The 20,082-nt window shown below is 40.3% G+C and overlaps 1 protein-coding gene across 2 annotated transcripts in view; it reads left to right on the plus strand.

The window, feature by feature from the left end:
• Positions 1-20,082, plus strand: part of SFMBT2 (Scm like with four mbt domains 2) — a 206,900-nt gene that overhangs the window by 10,292 nt on the left and 176,526 nt on the right. For both annotated transcript variants that reach the window (XM_014455527.2, XM_023753558.1), the window contains exon 2: positions 18,869-19,027. In XM_014455527.2, the coding sequence (XP_014311013.1) occupies positions 18,928-19,027 (100 nt within the window). In that variant the 5' untranslated portion in view covers positions 18,869-18,927. The remainder of the gene's footprint in view (positions 1-18,868; positions 19,028-20,082) is intronic.

Genomic DNA, 20,082 nt, shown 5'->3' on the forward strand with positions numbered 1-20,082 from the left:
GGGGGGGCTAATTATGGTGCGCCTCCTCATAGAGAGCCTTATGTGTTGTCTGCTGCGGCCCTCCCCCTGATTGCGGTGGGGAGGCTGTTCTGGGGGTGGGGAGGAGGTTGGTTGCAGGAGGTTGGCTGGTTGTCCTCACTCCTATTGTGGTAGGGGGGCAATCAGGAGCAGGGCCGACCAGAGAAAAGGGCTGCAGGTGATCGAGGTGGTGGGGGCCATTGGGGGCGGGGCTGGCTGGGGGAAGGGCCGCAGGAGGATGGCCAGCAGGCCCCCCTTCCCCAATCAGGCAGGTTTGCTGGCCACAGTGGGCATAATAATGACGGGTCGTTATGGCGTTCCAGTTGCTGGTATTTTTATATATATAGATGAGCAAGCAACAGATGTAAAATCACTACTCTAACTTCTAGCTGTACGTTGTTGAAGGCTATAGTATGCATCCCATGTAGCTCCTTTGGCCAAAGGTTGATTTGCTAAGATTTCCACCAACATGTCAACCTGATGTGCATCGTTGAACCCTGCAGCCCTCACCCTTGCACATTTTGTCTTGGTTCATCTCCTTTGCAATTCACAGCTTTAATTTTCCACTTGGCCCAATTAAGAGGATTTTAAAGTGCCGAGTATGTAAAAGATGTGTGTTTGAGAAACTTCCCTCCCAGGTTTTTATTTATTTGTGGGTGACTTTTCAGATACTTATTTGATGGCAGGTGAGATTCTACAGGGATTGGTGCTTTATTCGGGCATTTCATAAGGGAGAGCTTTCTAGATGAGTCGAGGGGAGAGAGGAGGCTCTACGTCAGGCCCAGCGTGTTCTGAGAAGCAGTAACAACCATGTGCTAATGGAATAGAAACAAAGTTAGGCTGAATGCAGCTGGGGATGCTTCATTGTGAAGCTGGTGTTTCTGAGATGATTCAGGGCCTCACAACTAGCGTAGCCAATCCCTGCCGAGTGTGCTCCTCTGAAGGAGATGTCAACAGTGGGATGCTGTCATTTAAATAAAAACTGATGGATGTGGAGCAACTTCAGTATTTCTCTGCTGGTCTCTTCTCTGGTCCATTCTCTATGGCACTATTCAAACATGCTGAATCAAACATACCAGTCATGGTTCTCCCAGCTGATGTTCTGTTTGCAGGCAGGAGAATGGCTCTAGGGTGTAACGGGGTACTTGGAGCCTCGAGTTTTGGCCCTTGTCATTCATTGTCTTTAAAACTAACTTAAATATGCCTTCTTCCTCCCAGCTAGCTGTAAAGTACAGGGCACCCTCTTCCCCTTTTCAGTCCTCGGCAGCTATGAACCAGAGTGGCTCTCTGCACTTTATTTGATTAAGTCTTTGAGTAGCCAGCCAGGCATTTTGGGCCCAACTCACCTCCTTCATGAAAGCTGTTGGGATTCAGCTCAGACCATGTGAATATTTCCTTTCTCAAGTCTCTACCATTTGAGTGGATGCCATATTATTCTTCCCTTCTAGACACACTTAGTTTTAACAAAGAAAGTCAGTGAAAACCCAGATTCCCAGCAATGTTTGAGTGGGAGGTGAGACTTCACAAGGCTTCCAGCAAGTTAATGTGGTTTTCAGATGCGAACAATGTTGCTTGTGGTGGCTAAAAGGCCAAGAGCATATTCTGTAAGTGCTAGTTATATTATAATATAAATGCAGGTCTAACGCCACCCCCTGCTGGGTTTGTCACATGTCCCATGTTCTTTACCAACCATAGTAAATTAGGGTGTTTTTAATTGATTTTGCATGATTGTCAGTTAGATTCCACCAGAGTAAATTTCTTTCATGCAGTTAAATGATATAATTTATAAAATTTGACTTAGGCCTAATTTTATGGGCATATCTATTATCCAAACACCTAAAAGGATTCAGTTGGGAATTTCAAGGCTTCATCCTACTTTATAGTAAATAAGTAGTTAACACATACATAAATAATGTGTAGGTAAATAGTAAATACATAAATGAACTTCCAAGATGGTGCACAGCTAATCTACACGTGGATTGGGTTTTCTGTTTTGGGCACGGAACGTGGAAAGCTCTTATTTTCCCCGTGCCCATTGGAAAGACTTATTTAGTTCACCTTCTGTTCTGGAGAAATACATGCCATTTGATTGGGAGGTTAAGAGATGACAGTTAAAGCCATGAATTAGAAGACACAGTTTGTTATTGTGCGAACAGTAGGCTGCCACCAGCCCTGGAATGTACTTCTTGACTGGTTATTATCCACAACATATCTTATTTCCCAGTACTGAGGTATGAACCTGATTGTAAAAGTTAGCTTTTTTTTTTTTTTTTTTTAATGCTGGGGTGGCAAATTTGTGTCAGATTTCAAACTAGTTAGAGTGAAAACCAATGAAGTTTGGTTGAAAAATGGCCTGTAAATTACTGTCCTAATCAAGGTAAATCAAGCTCTGAGCATATGGAGGATGGCAAAATTCCATGAACTTGTTGCCCCAAAGAATCAGTTCCTCTTCTTTTTTTTTTTTTTTTTAAATATATTTTATTGATTTTTTACAGAGAGGAAGGGAGAGAGACAGAGAGTTAGAAACATCGATGAGAGAGAAACATCGATCAGCTGCCTCCTGCACATCTCCTACTGGGGATGTGCCCGCAACCCAGGCACATGCCCCTGACCGGAATCGAACCTGGGACCTTTCAGTCCGCAAGCCGACGCTCTATCCACTGAGCCAAACCGGTTTCGGCTAGTTCCTCTTCTTGATGAGGGAATGGGGCCTGTCTCTTAGACAGGCTGAGAGTTGACTGGTGAGCATGGGGAGGAGATGACTTGTCAGGCATCATTAGCAGAGTGATCTGGCTGACTGGGTGAATAGAAATAGAAGGAAGCTCTCCTTGATAACAGAGGCTGGCAGTTAACACTGCAGTGTCATCTTCAAAGCCATTTACAGATTTGGTTCTTACAGGTACTCTTGTGATCTGAGGCTGTCATTTGCATGCTGCTTTTTAGGAAGAAGAAAGAAATGATTTGTCAGAGATCAGGTTTTGGTAAAAAAAAATTTGGTTGTGCATCCTTCAGGATGCTCTGAGATTTTCCGTTTTGAGTGAAATATTGTGAACCGTGTTAGCTTAGATTATGTGTCCTGTGCTCATTTTGAAATTCCTGGAGTGTGAAATGAGGCAGTTTTCTCTGTGGTTTAGACAGGCTAGATTTCCAAGGGCAGCTAGAGCATGTCTGGAATTTCAGAAGCTTTTAGTTTCCACCATCACATTTTATTTTCTGTTGGAGAATATTCCCTTTTTTTGAGTCATGTTAAAACAACAACAACGAACAACAGCAAACCTTTCCCACTTTCAGAGTAGCAAGTGTGTTACTAGTTAGTAAAAGCATGCATTTGCCTTTAAGGCAGATCAGTTGGAAAGGTCTACTCTAGATAATTGGGTAACTTTGAAATAAATGCAGCATTTCTTTCATCACTAATACTTAAGGCTTACTAGAGTGAGACCTTCTAAGCAGTAAACATTTGTGAGATAGGCATGATTTCTAATGCTAAGGTAGCTTTTTATTATAGTCTGGAGTTTTGCTTTTTCTCCTGAGTTTGGATAATTTGTTTCAAACTCCGGTTGCACAGAGTTTAACATTGATTATGTCTAGTAAACAATCAAGATGAAAACAGGGTATATTAGTAAGTACTGCTTAAGGAAGAGTATTCATTGATTCCTAAGTGGAAATCTGAAGTTGGAGCTGGACACAACTTTATTGCTTTGGGCTTAAGAGGGAGATTTTCTCTCTTTTAGTCTCACTTGCCTAATCTCAGGGAAGAAACTGACTCTGTCTTTTTAGGATGCTCAATTCTGATCCAGTGAACAGTGGGCAGATACCTCCAGCCCTTGTATGTTGGAATATTGGAAAATCCTTTTTGTGCACTTTGAGCAACCTTAGAGCAAAGACTTAAAGACACTCATATTGGGGCTTCCTCTTGGATTGACCCAGCACGTCTTCCTACACTGATCTCCAAGATCAACAGCCTCCACCCCTGTGCTCAGAGATGCCAATCAGCCTTTTATTTATTTTTATTTTTTATATATATATTTAATTGATTTTTTACAGAGAGGAAGGGAGAGGGATAGAGAGTTAGAAACATCGATGAGAGAGAAACATCGATCAGCTGCCTCCTGCACACCCCCCACTGGGGATGTGCCTGCAACCAAGGTACATGCCCTTGACCGGAATCGAACCTGGGACCCTTCAGTCCACAGGCCGACGCGCTATTCACTGAGCCAAACTGGTTAGGGCAACCAATCAACCTTTTAATTCCCCATTCTTATAAGTACCGCGCGCTAACCGATTGCGCCACTGGAGCTCCAAATTCCCCATTCTTAAATACGATAAATCAGACTTATGAGGAAAGCAGCTAATATAAAAAGTAGATACCAAAATTATAAAGAGAGAAAAATAACTTTTCTTATCAGGGAGAGAAAAAAAATCTAAAAAAAGAAAAAGTCAATTGTCTCCAGCATATAATAGAAGATTTTGCATTCATGTAACCGGAATAGAATAGAGCAGGAAAGGGAATATTATGAGAATTAGAAAGAGCTTTTTTAAAAAATTGAACATTTTGATGAGGACACATATGTAATATCTTAACCAATAAAGAAATTAAAGATAAAAATAAATAAAAAATGAACATTTTTTTCAATTACAGTTGACAATATTATATTAGTATAATGTAATATAATACATCATGGTTAGAAATTTAAATTACATACGAAGTGATCCCCCTGACACTTTTAAGTACCCACCTGGCACCATACATATTATTGACAATATTCCAAGTGCTTTACTTACTTCCCCATGACTATTCTCTAACTGTTTATCTGTACTTCTTAATCCCTTTACGTTTTCCACTCAGCTTCCAAACCCTCCTCCTGTCTGGCAAACATCAGTTCTCTGCATCTATTAATGAGTATGTTTCTGTTTTGTTTGTTCATTTATTTTATTCTTTAGAGTCCACATGTAAGTGAAATCACTTTACATGGTATTTGTTTTTCTCTGTCTGACTTAATTTACTTAGCATAATAGCCTGTAGGTCCATTCATGCTATTGCAAATAATAAGATCTATTCTTTTTTATGGCTGAGTAATATTCCACTTTATCTATGTACCACATGCTCTTTATCCAGTCCTCTACTGATGGACACTTAAGTTATTTCTGTATCTTGGATATTGTAAATAGTGCTATTAATGTTTGCTTTATATATTTAGGCGCTCTTATATTGAGTGTGTGTGTGTGTGTGTGTACAAGGATTATATCTCATTATTGGATTAATCCCTTCATCATGTGAAATACTCATTTTTGTCTCTTGCTATAGCATTTGTTTTAAAGTTCATTTTGCCTGATATAACTATTGCTACCCAGCTTATTTTTTATTTGCATTTGCATAAACCATCTTGTCCATCCCCTTACTTTCAGTCTATTTTTTTTTTTATCTGAAAGCATATGTATGGATCTTGTTTTTTGTCTATTCAGTCACTCTATGTCTTGGAGCATTTAATCCATTTACATTTAAAGAAATTATTGATAGGCATGTAGTTATTGCTATTTTAGTTATAGTCTTTTTTAAAAATATATTTTTATTGATTTCAGAAAGGAAGGGAAAGGGAGAGAGATATAAACATCAGTGGTGGAGAGAATCATTGATTGGCTGCCTCCTGCATGTCCGTTCCTGGGGATCGAGCCCACAACCCGAGCCTGTGCCCTTGACTGGAATTGAACCTGGGACCCTTCAGTTCCCAGGTGGATGCTCTATCCACTGAACCAAACCAGCTAGGGCTTATTTATAGTCTTGATCTTTTTTATTCTTCAACATTAAAAAGTCCCTTTAACATTTCTTATAATACTAGTTTAGTGGTGATCAACTCCTTTAGCTTTTTCTGGTTGGGGGAGCTCTTTATCTGTCCTTCAATTCTTAATGATAGCCTTGGTGGGTAGAGTACGTAATCTTGTTTGTACTTCCTTGCTTTTCATCACTTGAATATTTCGTGCCAGTCCCTTTTGGCCTGCAAAGTTTCTGTTGAGAAATCAGCTGACAGTCTTATGGGAGCTTCCTTGTTGGTAACTGCTTTACTCTTGCTGCTAAGATTCTTTCTTTGTCATTAATTTTGGGCATTTTAATTATGATGTATTGGGAGTCTTTGTGCTTCTTAGACTTATATATCTATTTCTTTCATCAAGTTAGGGAAGTTTTCTGTCATTATTTCTTCAAATAGGGTTTTAATCCTTTGCTCTCTTACTTCTCTTTCTTGTACTCCTCTGATGGAAATGTTACACCTAATGTTGTCCCAGAAGTCCCTTAAACTATACTCATTTTTTAAAATGTCTTTTTTTCTTTTTGCTATTCTGATTGGATGTTTTTCATTACGTTGTATTTCAGGTTACAGATTCAATACTCTGATTCATCTAATCTGATGTTGATTTCATCTAATGTTGAGTTATCTAATGTATTCTTCAGTTGAGTTCTTGTATTCTTATTTCTCACTGGTTCTTTTTAATGGTTTCTATCTTTTTATGTAAGTTCTCACTGATTTCATCTAGTCTTCCCCTAAGCTCATTGAGCTTCTTTATCACAGTGTCTTGAATTCTGTATCTGGTAGCTTGCTTCCTTCATTTCATTTAGTTCTTAAAAAAATTTTTTTAAAATTGATTTCAGAGAGGAAGGGAGAGGGAGAGAGAGATAGAACCATCAATGATGAGAGAGAATCATCAATAGGTTGCCTCCTACTGGGGATCGACCCACAACCTGGGCATGTGCCCTGGCCGGGAATTGAACCATGAGTTCCTGGTTCCTAGGTCGATCGATACTCAACCACACCGGCTGGGCCATTTAGTTCTCTTGGTGATGTTTTGTCCTACTCTTTCGTTTGAGACATGTTTCTTTGTCTCCTCATTTTGGCTGCCTCCCTGTGTTTGTTTCTATGCATTAGGTAGATCTGCAGTGTCTCCCAGTCTGGACAGGGTGGCCTTGAGTAGTAGGTGTTCTGTGGGGCCCAGTTGTGTTGTCTCCCTGATGCCTGAGCCAGTGCTCCAAGGCATCCCTGGGATGTATGTGCATTCCTGTTGTAGTTGAGCCTTGATTGCTGTTAGCAGGCTTTTGGCATTGACCCTCCAGCCGACTGGCTGTGAGGACTGGTCATGATACAGCAGACAGCTGTTGTGTGGGCCTGACCCCACTGAGAGGGACTCGCTTCAGTAGGGCTCTACTGCCTGCCCAGTCCACCCTTTGAGTGTGCTGTTTGTGGAGCTAGTTGAGTGGTGCTCTGATGTGGTCTGAAGTCAGCCACCAGGAGTGTTGATTACGGGGTTTCTTAGGGGGCTCTGGTGCAGACCTAGGTCAGTTATTCCTTTTTTGTGTCCTGGGGCCACCTGGTAAGAGCTACAAAGTTTGTGCCTTGGCTCTTTAAGAGGATGCAGTTGGTAGCTGCCTGTAAAAATAAAATAAAATAAAATAAAATAAAAGATCCCATAAAAAAAAAAAAAAAAAGAGGATGCAGTTGGTAGCTGCCTGTGCCAGTTTTGGAGGCAACTGGGATAGGCTATGCTGCCAGCTGAGTTGACACTAGTGCCCGGCGTGGGGCTGCTTAGAAAGAGGTATAGGCCATGCCAAGGCCAGACATCGCTTGTTTGGCATTTGTACACCTTTGAGAGGTTTTAGGAAAGTCTAGTGCAGATGGGGGCTGGCTGCTTGTGTGGAATAGCTGCTGAAAGAGGATCTGGCTGGTTCCTAAGTTGGGTGAGGCAGTATCTCAGGGTGGTGTGAGCGGTGTGGAGACTTGGGAGGGAGGCTGGCTCAACCAAGGAACAATGGCCTCCGGGCCTGGCACTTCTGCGCACCAGCACTTCCTGGTTGTGGTGGGGGTGGGCTCAACAAAGGAGCAATTTTGCGCTTATGTCTGGGGAGAGAGCTGTCCCTCCAGCCCTCACTCTGAAGCCAGACAATTCAGTTCCTCCCAGTATGCCCCAGTCGCTCTTTGAGCCACTGCCCCTTCTCCGCAGCGTAGAGTGTTTGTGAGCGAGTGAGTCTGTGCCTTGGCTCTTTAAGAGGATGCCTGGGATGCCAGCAGCCCTCATTCTCACCTGGACTGGGTCCCTGCTGATTTTCACAGCCAGTTGTTTTGAGGGATCATCTTCTGGGATCTGGTGCTCCTGGCTGGGAGCCTGGTGTGGGGCCGGGACCTCTGGTTCCTCCGGGGGACCTTTGCACCGAGATATCTCTCCGGACTCTTAACCACCACAGGCGGGTGTGGGACACCCTGTTTCTCTAGATGTCCTCCTCTGTATTTCCTTAGTTATAGCAGTTCTGTTCAGCTAGATTTCAGGTGGTTCTGCTAGATTTCAGGTGGTTCTGAGTGATGGTTGTTCTCTAGTTTAGCTGTAATTTTGATGTAGTTCTGGGAGGAATCATTGAAGTCCTTAGAAAGAGGTTTTTGAAATTAAATTGTAAAACTCTATAAAAGAGTTAGAAGAAGAAGTTGAGCAATATCCTAGATAGTAGATTTAAAAAATGGTAGAAAACAAAAGGGAAAATTAAGGAGATTAAGGAAGTCCAACTATTGAGTGAATATTAGAACAAAACAACAGAAAACAGGGATGAGAAAATGTTAGCAATGATTCAAGAAAATATCTTAGAACTGAAGGACAGTTTTCAGTGTCAAAAGAATGTGAATCTTGAAAGCAGTCACTCAGGGCTCCCAAGCCCCAAGTAGATGGCCACTGGACACATCATTGTGGCATTTCAGAATATCAAAAGACTTCTCCACAGGGGAAGCCAGAAGACAGTGGAGCAAAACCGTCAAAATTCTGAGAGAGGATGTTTTTCCAACTTAGATTTTTTAAAAAATATATATTTTATTGATTTTTTACAGAGAGGAAGGGAGAGGGATAGAGAGTTAGAAACACTGATGAGAGGGAAACATCCATCAGCTGCCTCCTGCACACTCCCTACTGGGGATGTGCCCGCAACCAAGGTACATGACCCGGACCAGAATCGAACCCGGGACCCTTCAGTCCGCAGGCCGATGCTCTATCTACTGAGCCAAACGGGTTAGGGCTAGAATTTGTTTTTAACCTACCTGAACTATTAGTTAAAATGTGAGAGTAGGTTAAAGACTTTTTTAACCATATAAAGTTTCACACGTTTTCCATCTAAGCCTTCTCTTAGGGATCTATTGGGGAATATGCTCCATCAAAAGGAGGGAGAAAACAAGATCTAGGCAGGCCTGGGACACAGGGAAGGGGAGCTCTTATAAAGAAAGAGGTGAAGCGAGGTCTCAGGATAGCATCTGCGTACCAGGCACAGAGGCAGTTAGTCTAGACTAGAGCAGAACAGAAGGCCCTGGTAGAAATGACTTCAAGATGACATTAATAAAATGCCTATATATCTCAGTTTATCTAGAGGAGAGTCAGGCAGTTGATGGAAAAATTGGATTTGAATAGGTGATAATTATGTAGAAAAATAAAGATGAGAATGAGACCATCATTAACGCCAGGGAAAAGTTGTGTGAGAAAAGGAAAAGTAATTACAGCATGCTGTATGGTTCTGCTGTGACATAACCATGCAATCATATCCATTAGGGGGATAAGGATATAAGAGAGGGAGGGAGGGAGGAGAGAGAGAGAAAGAGAGAGAGAGAGAGAGAGAGAGAGAGAGAGAGAGAGAGAGAGAAAGAGAGACACAAACTGAAAAATTAAGAAGTAAGGTATTATTTAGAGATATGGAGATGAATGCCAAAACAGTCAGCTAAAATAGATGAAATTGATTGCCTGGGGAGCAGGACATGGAGAAGGAGGACAAGGGCAGGAGATTGTGTTGTTTTTTTTGGGGGGGAGGGTATGTGGAGTCTCTACAAGCCTTAGAGAATATTTGGTTTTTAAAATTATAATCAGATATAATATAAAAATCATCTGCTAGTCTCTTATCTCAGTGAAGCTAAAGGAAAAAATTATCCGCCAGGAATGAGGAGCCTAATTCCTAGAGATTAGGTAATCCATTCTCCTCTTGATGTTTGAGAACACCAAGGCCCAGAAAAAATAGTTCCTACAGGGGTTTAGGGCCACTGAGAGCATGGCTCCACCATGAAAAACAACAGGAAGCCCTCTTGTACTGTAACTCATACTTTTATGGTGAGCACACTGGCCTGACTTTAGGCAGAGGGTATGTAGTGAAGTTTGACTTGGTAAAACAATGGAATTGAGATAATTGGCATTCTATAAGGAAGGCTAGAATGTACAGCTGTTTAATAAATACTATTTAATGCAAAACTATTTCTAGAAAGACCAACCTTTCTCCACACTTAAGTGATTTTTGCAGAAATATTGTGCTTTTTAGTATACCTATAATAGATTTCTTTTGATAAAGAACAACTTTTATCTTTCTTAGCAACCCAGACAAAAACCTCTTTTCATAAAGCAGCTGGTCTCAGAGTGCAGTCCTTGGATCAGCAGCATCCACATCACCTGGAAACTTGTCAGAAATGAAAATGATTACCCCAGAGTAGGCATCACCCCAGATCTACTGAATCAGGAACTCGGGGCTGGAGCCCAGCAGGCTGAGTTTTGACAAGGCCTGCAGGTAATCCTGCTGTACCTAAAAGCTGGGCAACTGCCAAAATAGCTGATGACATGATAGGCATGCTTCCCCCTCAATTCTTTAGGGGTTAAGCTCAGTCTGGACTCCCCACAGAGAAGGGGATCTCTTTCATTTCCCTGTGGGCTTCACTCTCCAGGTTTAAGCATATTGGTCAGCATTAATGTGAACTGTGACTTTTTTTTAATTAAACAAACCGAAGACAGCATTTGGCATTATTGGTAGTCTTCTGGATAAAAACTGAGTTGAACAGTAGCAATCTTAAGCATCATAATTACAAGCTTATTAAAAAAGAGCACAGTCCTTCTAGGCTAGGGTGTATCTTTGGGGATTTGGGGTTGGGTGTGTATCAGGAACCCTATGTAGGATGGTATAGAGTTTACACTGTAAACAAGATAGACGCTGATTTCTCTCTTATATGTCCTAGTCTGGAGCTGACCGCAGAACCAAACTCCCTTCTCTTGTTTCAATATTCAGGGGGCTTATGTGATCCCCGGTGGCGGCTCTGGGGGTAAATGCAAAGGCATGTCCCTTCCACTAAAGGGTGACCTTGTAGTTGAACACATTCATTTCACAGACTTCCCACTGGACAGAATGTAGTGGTGCGGCCACATCCAACCACAAGGACAGCCGAGCAGTGTTTATTTTAGTTAAACCAGTTGCTCCTCCCTGGAGAAAATGGATATTGGGGGTGGGAGGGGGACATTTAACAGTTTCTGATGCATAGTAATTGCTGCCTGTGTTCACTTTCAGATATATTCTGTTCAAGCCATGCAAAACCATTGTCATCCCTTTATAAACCTGCCTTAAATGACCTCAAGTTTAATGATTGCCCAATTAAGAGGGATATGTGAACATTGGTCCTAGTTCCAATTTCACTCTCTTCTTACCATTAAAGTTTGGTGCATTGAAACATAGTCTTGTATGTGTAAGAATTTAAATATATGATAGACAGGATGTAAACCCAATAGTACAAGACTGAATTATTAACTGTGCGAGTGGGGATCAGCTCAGAGTTGCACCTCACAAAATATTTGAGCAAAAATCCCCTGTGTGTTAAATGTAAAACTTGAAACCCCGGGGAAGTTAGACTTCTGGTATCCTGGGATGGGGGAGGATATTTTAGGAATATAAGTTTTAAAAGAAATAAGAAAATTGATAGTTTAGACTAAGCTAAAAAAAAAACAGCAAAACAACTAACATTCCACATATGAAAAGGAACCACTGAAGGGCAAACTGGGGTAAATATCTTTCAATAGTTCTTTCAGAGCTCTTAAAAATTATACAAAATACCAATAGAGTTAAAATGTGGTAAGGATGTGAACAGAGGTAGTATCACATGAAGATTGTGTATTGCAGTGGCATGATACAGTTGTTCTAAAATTCATTATTATTAATCTTTTAAAAAATTGGTTTTAGAGAGAGAAAAGGACAGAGGAAGAGAGAGAGAAACATCTATTGGTTGCCACCTGCACTGGGAATTAAACTCACCAGCTTTGGGTGTACAGGACAACGCTCCAACCAGCTAAGACACCCTGGCCAGGGCAGGATAATATTTTTTAAATATCATATTGAAAAGGGTGAAAATAAACATTATTTATGGCCCAGGAGGAGATTGGGTTCAGACAGACTATGTCGTCCACTGCTGGTCACTCACTCGGTGAGGACAGCAGGCTGGGTAGCATTTTAGCAATATGTATTATGAGGCTTAACCATGTTCCTGCATTTGGCCCCATATTCTAACTTCTGGGATTCTACACAAAAGAAACATCCCAGATGTAATAGAATTTATGTCTGAGGATTATCACTACAGTACTGTTTATGATGATGAAAAACACACACACCAACTTAATAGTCACCAGTAGCAGAATGACAAATAAATTACCTTATTCATATTATAATAAAAATTACCCAACCATTTCAAGTCATGTTTTCAAAGAATTTTAATGATGTAGGGAAATGCTTTCTATATAATGTTAAATGAAAAAATAATTAAAATTCTAAATTCAACATGAACTCGAAAAAACCCACAGGGAAGCTATTAGGAGGAGTTACTATAGACATAAAAGTGATTTTCTCTGGGTGTTAGAATTTCTAGTGGTTTAAATTTGTTCCTTTATAATTTTATTCCTTAAGAATTCTTCAGAGAGCATATATACCTTTTATGGAGAGGGAACAAGTAAACACTGTTTAAAAAGTGAAAATGTGACCCGTCATTTGCCAAAATAAATTTTGTAGCCACCTGGGACAGTGCCTTGTCACTTGTCCTTGTATCGAATAATGTGAGGTTTAACTCTGACACTCATTCAGGTGTTTTCTTTTTTTTATATTATCCCTGAGTTCTACTTAAAATGATTGATTTGGTGCATTTAAATTGATGTCTTATTTTACAGTCCCTGGTTACCTTTTTATAGTGTCTGGTTAGAGGCAAATGGAGAGAGCTGAATCATAAAAATTTTAGCAAACTTTTCCCCTTTAATAGTGTCAGATAAGCCATTGATACTTGACATTAATAAAATTCATGGAGGTTCCCCCCCTATACAGAAAAATATAATGCCTGATTACATTTTTAAAATATTTTTTATTGCTTTCAGAGAGAGGAAGGAGAGATAGAAACATCAATGATGAGAGAGAATCATTAATCGGCTGCCTATTGCACACCCCTTACCATTGATTGAGCCTGTATCACGGGCATGTACACTGATCGGGAATTGAACTGTGATCTTCTGGTTCATGGGTCAATGCTCAACCACTGGGCCACACCGGCTGGGCTGCATGATTACATTTTTGAGGTGGAATGATTTTCTTGACTTTACAGATGAATGAAAAAGGAAATTATCATATATGACATACATAATCTAATTTTTCTGAGAGTTCGTCTTTGAAGTATTGATACAAGAAGGCAGCACACATTCAATAAAAACCTACTACTTAGGAAGTTTGTTATGAAAGATTTGTAGGGTATTATGGGGAAACTGTGAAATTTCTTAGGTTTAAAAATTCCTATGTTCTTTTTAATTAGCTTGCTGTTATTAAATCTTTTAAGAGAGCCAAGAATTGATGATTATTTAGGACGTGCTCCAAATTCAAATATAGTAAATTCTGGTTTTCCTATGCAGTGGTCTAGCTGTGCTGCTCAATAGGCAGCCACTGGCCACATAGGGCTTTTAAATTAAAATTAATTAAAATTAAAATTGAGATCCCATTCACACAGTCTACATTCCAAGGGCCCAAGTGTCCCTAATGGTTATCAAATTAGACTGTGCAGGTATAGAAAATTCTTTTGGACCTTGTTGGTCTAGAGATAATTCAAAATAGAAACTAAGCCCCCAATAACTTCTGATTCACTTTAGAATATCGAATGAGTGTTCTTTCTTATCCATTTCCTTCTTAACGAGGCTTTCTTCTCTGAATACTCAAATGATAGGAGGCCAGTGCTTATTGTATTTGGTTCAGATAAACAGATAATCTGAATGCAGAAAATATGCAATTAATACTAAAAGCCCTGGTAGATTCATAGAATTTTAGATTTGAAAAGGCCATTGATTGCATCTAATTAAGCCTTCTTATTTAACCGATGAGAAGTTTGAGGAACAGAGAGGTTAAGTAATTTGCTTAAGTCACACAGCTAGTGGCCCTGTTACTCCTTATTCTCCAAGTACACTGTTCTTGTCACTGAGCCAAGACCACTTTTTGAAAGGCGGTTTAGACCTATAATTCTGTGGTTCAACAACTTTAGAGACAAGAGGAGTCAATTATAGTAGAATTAACTTTACACAAGGTCACAAAGTGTATTGTACAAAACAGGAAATGACCCTTTAAAAATCCAGCCCTCCCAGCCTTCTTTTCATGTCTTTGGGAGAAGTGCTGCTTTCAAGAATAGATATTTTTACCTTCAGTCTTGAAATTACTTGAAATTACATATATTTTAAGAATCAAAAGGAAATTTGCTTCCTTTTAAAAATAGCCCTTTTTTTGGATTAGGGTACTGTAGTTAGGAAAAGGATTTGCTTTTTAAAATCCTGTTTTTATTTTGCAAAGCTTATAGGTCAGTTGTCACTAATAAGATTTGTCTCCCCCCCCTGCAATTCCATCAAAAGTAAATTTCTGTGAAGTAGTTTGTCATTCTTATATTTAATATATTTTCTTCCAGAATTGTTTATTTCCATAGGCACTGCATAGCTTCTAATAGCTGCTGAGTGCTAACTGTGGCAAGTGAAGTAGTTTATTCTGGGAACCTGACTGCATGCTACAAAAAGATGGCATTTTGTTAATATTGGGAGATTTTTGGGTTGTTTCTACCATGTCCTGTGGATTTTACCTTTCAAAAACATAATGACCTTATTTCCTCCTTTTCTCTTTTACTGTCTTAGTCTAGACCTTCATCTGCATGTTGTTTTTAGTCTCTGTTTCCATTTGGTCTTGCCCCTGTCTGTCACCTGTCTGGCATGCAGCTGCCAGAGTGGTATTTCTAGAACAAATCTGATCATTTCACTTCTGGAATGAAATCCAACGGTGTCTAGTCCTGTCTGCAGAGTGAAATGCGGGGTCGGGCCCTTGTTTTGGCAAACTGTTCACTCTCATCTGGGTTCCTCCTACCTCGCTACTCTCCCTCAAGTCTTTGTTCAAATATCACTCTCTCAGGTCTTACCTGGCCACCATCTAAGTGATCATAACCCTATGCTCACCTGTCCCTTCTCTCCATCTTTAGTTTTCCCTCCAGCACTTATCACCTTCTAACATACTGTACACTTTACCAATTTTCTGATGTATTGGAGCTTTCCCCAAGTAGGATGTGCTCTCCATCAGGGCAGTCTATGGTATTTTGTTTGTGTCGAGTGTTCCACTTCCTACTCTTTCTCTTCAGTTACCAGTCCTTCTCCCCTCCAAGTTCTTGGTGATTCCTGCATAACCCCGTGGACAGCGGTGGAAGGCCGAGTTTTCCTGAGCATGCCGCCCTCTATCTCCTTCTTTGTCCAGGCCATCTTGTTAGCCCCTGGGGTCAGCGGATGTGGTATCCCTGCCTAGTGATGGAGTGATCCGGAAACTCAAAATCACAGTTGGTGTCATTGGGTGGGGTGTGGGTGTTAATGACATCTCAGTGCTCCCTGTGAGCATTCTCTCAGTGGATGCTTGTGGGTTGTTGGGTAATTTGGTTGGATGGCCACTTGCTCATCATCAAGTGGTTTCTCTGCAGAGCGCATCGGCGATGCTCCTCAGGTACCAGGGGCCATAGTGATAAACTGGCGAGATCCCAGCATGGGACAGGACACTCTCCAGTCGCCTGGCAGCCTCTCCTGCCACTGTGTGCAGCCCCTTGGGGAGGAAATCCCCCAAAGCAGAGCTGTCTATGAATTTGTGTTTGTATCGTAATAGGAATGGTGAAGAAATGCTCTTAGGAGAATGCAGTTCTGTCCATTATCCTGTGGGTTGTTTTAGCAAACTGATGTCCATGGGGTAAAATTAACCAGCCACAATATTCTAACGCTGGGTTTGCCACTGTCCTCCATTGTAAATAGTTTTAGAACCCATCTGCTCATTAAGTGGGTAGACTGGGGGTTTCAGAAACGAAACTTATCGAATGATTCACTAGTGATATGAGCTAACTTTGAATTATTAAAAAAAACAAACCCAGTTTCTATTTAAGCTTACATCATTCTTTTAATTTTGCCAAAACCTCAAAATATTTTTCAGGGAAGTAATCCAAAGAGCACCAAAATGTGCAGTGTGTGTGAGTGTGTGTGTATTTTAAAAAGGGCATGGTCGATTTTTGCAGAAAATGCAACATGGTGTATTTACTTTCACCTTTTAAAAAAATTTTAAATATATATATATATATATATACACACACTAGTGGCCCGGTGCACGGATTCATGCACATGGAAAGGAAATTAATTAGAAGAAAGATTTGTGTGGTAATTATATTACTGCAAAAAATTACATGTCAAAATAGTATATATAATATAGTATTATAAAATTAAAATACAAAATATTTTAATATCGCTATTCTCCATTTCTTTATAATAGAAGTGTCAGAGATGAAAGAAAATTAGTAAAATGTATATGAAAATAATATATAAATTGATTTATAAATAAACAATAACAACATGATATAAAAACAACAAAGACATGATATAAAAATAACAAAAACATGACATAAAAACAACATTGATAAAAACAATGATTGATAAATTGATTAATAAATAAACAACAACAACATGATATGACAACGACAAAGTGCCAATAGTTGGACTTCAGATACATTCTGGCATTGTGTGCGATTGGTGCCAGCGAGAGCTTTATATGTAGCGCACATGCACTAGTCAATGTTTATTTTTAAATTGCCAATGCGTATCATATGTACCGGCCAGTCGGTCAGTTGGACGATCAGACGGACGTATGGTCGATCACTTGGCCTTTTACAGATATAGATATATTTTTATTGTTGACGGTATTGCAGCTGTCTCCCATTCCTCCCCACCCCCATCTATCCAGCCCCTCCCCCTTACCCCCAGGCCTTCACTACACTATTGTCTGTGTCCATGGGCTATGCATATAAGTATATAAGTTCTTTGGTTTTTATCTTCTCATCCCCTGCCCCACCCCGAAATATGTTAATCTGTTTCATGCCTCCATGCCTCAGGACTTGTTGGTCAGTTTATTTTGTTCATTAGGCTCCACAGATAAGTAAGGTCATGTGATACATATCTTTCTCCGACTGGCTTATTTCACTTAGCATAATAATCTCCAGGTCCTTCCATGCTGTCTCAAAGGGTAAGAGATCCATCTTTTTTATGGCTGCATAGTATTCCACTGTGTGAATGTATGTACACAATATATTCCACAGCTTTTTTATCCATTCATCTACTGATGGGCACTTGGGCTGTTTCCAAATCTTAGCTATTGTAAATAATACTGCTATGAATATAGGAGTGCATATATTCTTTGTGATTGGTGTTCCAAGGTTGTTAGGGTATATTTCCAGAAGTGGGGTCTCTGGATCAAATGGCAGTTTCATTTTTCATTTTTTGGGGAAACTCCATGCTGTTCTCCACAATGGCTGCACCAGTCTGCATTCCCACCAGCAGTGTACCAGGGTTCCCTTTTCTCCACATCCTTGCCAGCACTTGTTTATTGACTTATTGATGATAGTCAGTTGGACAAGTGTGAGGTGATATCTCATTGTAATTTTAATTTGCATTTCTCTGATGATTAGTGATGTTGAGCATTTTTTCATATGTCTATTGACCATTTGTATGTCCTCTTTGGAGAAGTGTCTATGTCCTCAGCCCTTTTTTTTATTGGATTGTATGTCTTCCTTTTGTTGAGTTATATAAGTTCTTTATATATTTTGGAAATTAATTGCTTATCAGGTGTATCGGGCATGGTATTCTTAAAAGATACTTTACCAGTATGTGTGTGACAAAATATCCTGTTTACGTAGCTATCGATGTACTAGTCTTTTCCTTCATCTATTTTTGTCCCTTTGAAGATTTGAACTTTTGTCTACATGTGAAATAAAAGTGAACACTGAGTAAATGAAAGATTAAAACCCCCCCATCTGGCTTTGTCTAGCCACCAGAACTGTGAATGGCTGACCCTTAGTAATGACTGCACCTGGGTGTTTTATGGGATGTGACATAAGTGAGTTAGATTATAGGATTCTGTGCATACCGACCGTAATTTCACCTATTTTACTACCAGTCCTGTCAGAACTCCCAGGCAAGTGTGGAATAGTCATACTGTTATAGGAAAATTCCAATTGGTCACAAAGCTCACATGTACAAGCGTTGACACTTTAACTGGCTTTGGTAACCATTGCCTGGGAGACACCAGACCTCTTGTGTGCGTGTGCGTGCGTGCATGTGTGCGTGTGCGTGTGTATGTGTGTGTGTGTATGCGGAGGCTGAGACGGGCTTGGCACTTCACAGCATTGAGTGAGGGAGGAGGAAGCAGTTGGGTGGAGAAGTGTTTTGCCAACATTTCCAGGGTTGACTGGGGGTTGAAACGTGGGTTCTGTTTGTTGATGAAAAATGTGCCCATTTTAGTGGTGAGGTGATAAGAACTTGTAGAAAATTGATGGTTTTGCTCAGCTGTGACCTTTGTTGTTGACCTTGTGCAGACATGTACCCATTAGTGTTGACTCTTGGTACCTTGTATTATTACTACATTGCATCTTGCACCTTATAATGAAATAGTAGCAGCTCTGACAGGATGCTGTTAGTTTTGGAGAGTTTAAAAATACGTGAATCTGACTCTTTTTTTCTTTGTCAGTTGCCCTTAGGTAATTCTTTCTGCAGGATGAATTGAGAGAAGATCCTTCTTCCTTGGCAATGGAGAGCAGTTTGCCAGCTACCAATATGCCAGACCCCTCATCTTCTCCTTTGGAGAAACATCCCAGCTCAGCCAATGGTAATGGAGATTTTGATTCAGGTAAGATTCTGTTTTCTAAAGCCATTTGGCCTTTGGATGTATTAACAAGTATCTTTCTGAAAATGCTCAGGAAACAGTGGGGCAGGGTTTCTAGATCTCACATGCGGCCTGTTCCTAGGCTTTGCTGTCATATTTATAAGCATATAGCAGCTTGAAAGTCAGGCAAAATTTGCTTCAAAATTAATATTAGTTATATACTAGACAGGCAGGCTAGGGTGATAGTGAGGTGCCAAATCACTCCAAAATTTCAATGGCTTAGCAAATAAATGTTCACAATTACTCACAGTCTGTGGTTCAGACAGTCGGTGGTGCTCCGTTGTACGGAGTCTCTCTGTACAGCGCCTGGCAGTGCCATCTCCTCTGCTGCTTCAGGCTTGGTCCTAATGGGAAGCAGAGCTGCAGGGTCTTGAGCCAGTGATTAAATGCTCTAGCTCAGAAGAGACAGGTTTGCTCAGAACCTCTTTTTTAATTTTTATTTTTAATCACATTTCACATTCAATAATATTTTGTAGTAGTTTCAGGTGTACAGCATATCTGTTCGACATTCATATGCTTTACAAAGTGTTCCCCCCAATACTTTTACCCACCTGGCGCCATACATACTTAAGTATTATGGACTGTATTTCCAATGCTATAGTTTATATCCCCGTGACTATTTCATAACTACCACTTTGTAGTTCTTAATCCCTTCACCTTTACACCCACCCTCCCTTTCCCCCATGTTCAGAACTTCTTGACAGAACCAGTCTAGGGAGGTGTGGAAATCGAATTCTCCGGCATGTGCCCAGAAAGAGAGGACAGCAGGATGTGCCCAAGCACTAGATGCTGCTTCCCAAGACCCTCTCAAAACCTCCAGCACAGCTTTCAGAATAGTGCATAATGTGAAAGAAATTTAGGTGATGTGAATTTGTAGTAAAGAAATCACAAAACAAACAAAATGAAACCAGCCTTTGGTTGAATTTTGATATTTACCCAATGACTTTGTAAATGCATCTTTTTCTAAATACTGGCATAATAAAGAGTTTATTCCTGGTTCCAAAAAAGGACTCAACCCA

This window comes from Myotis lucifugus, unplaced genomic scaffold (assembly GCF_000147115.1).
Source record: "Myotis lucifugus unplaced genomic scaffold, Myoluc2.0 scaffold_47, whole genome shotgun sequence".
Classification (NCBI taxonomy): domain Eukaryota; kingdom Metazoa; phylum Chordata; class Mammalia; order Chiroptera; family Vespertilionidae; genus Myotis; species Myotis lucifugus.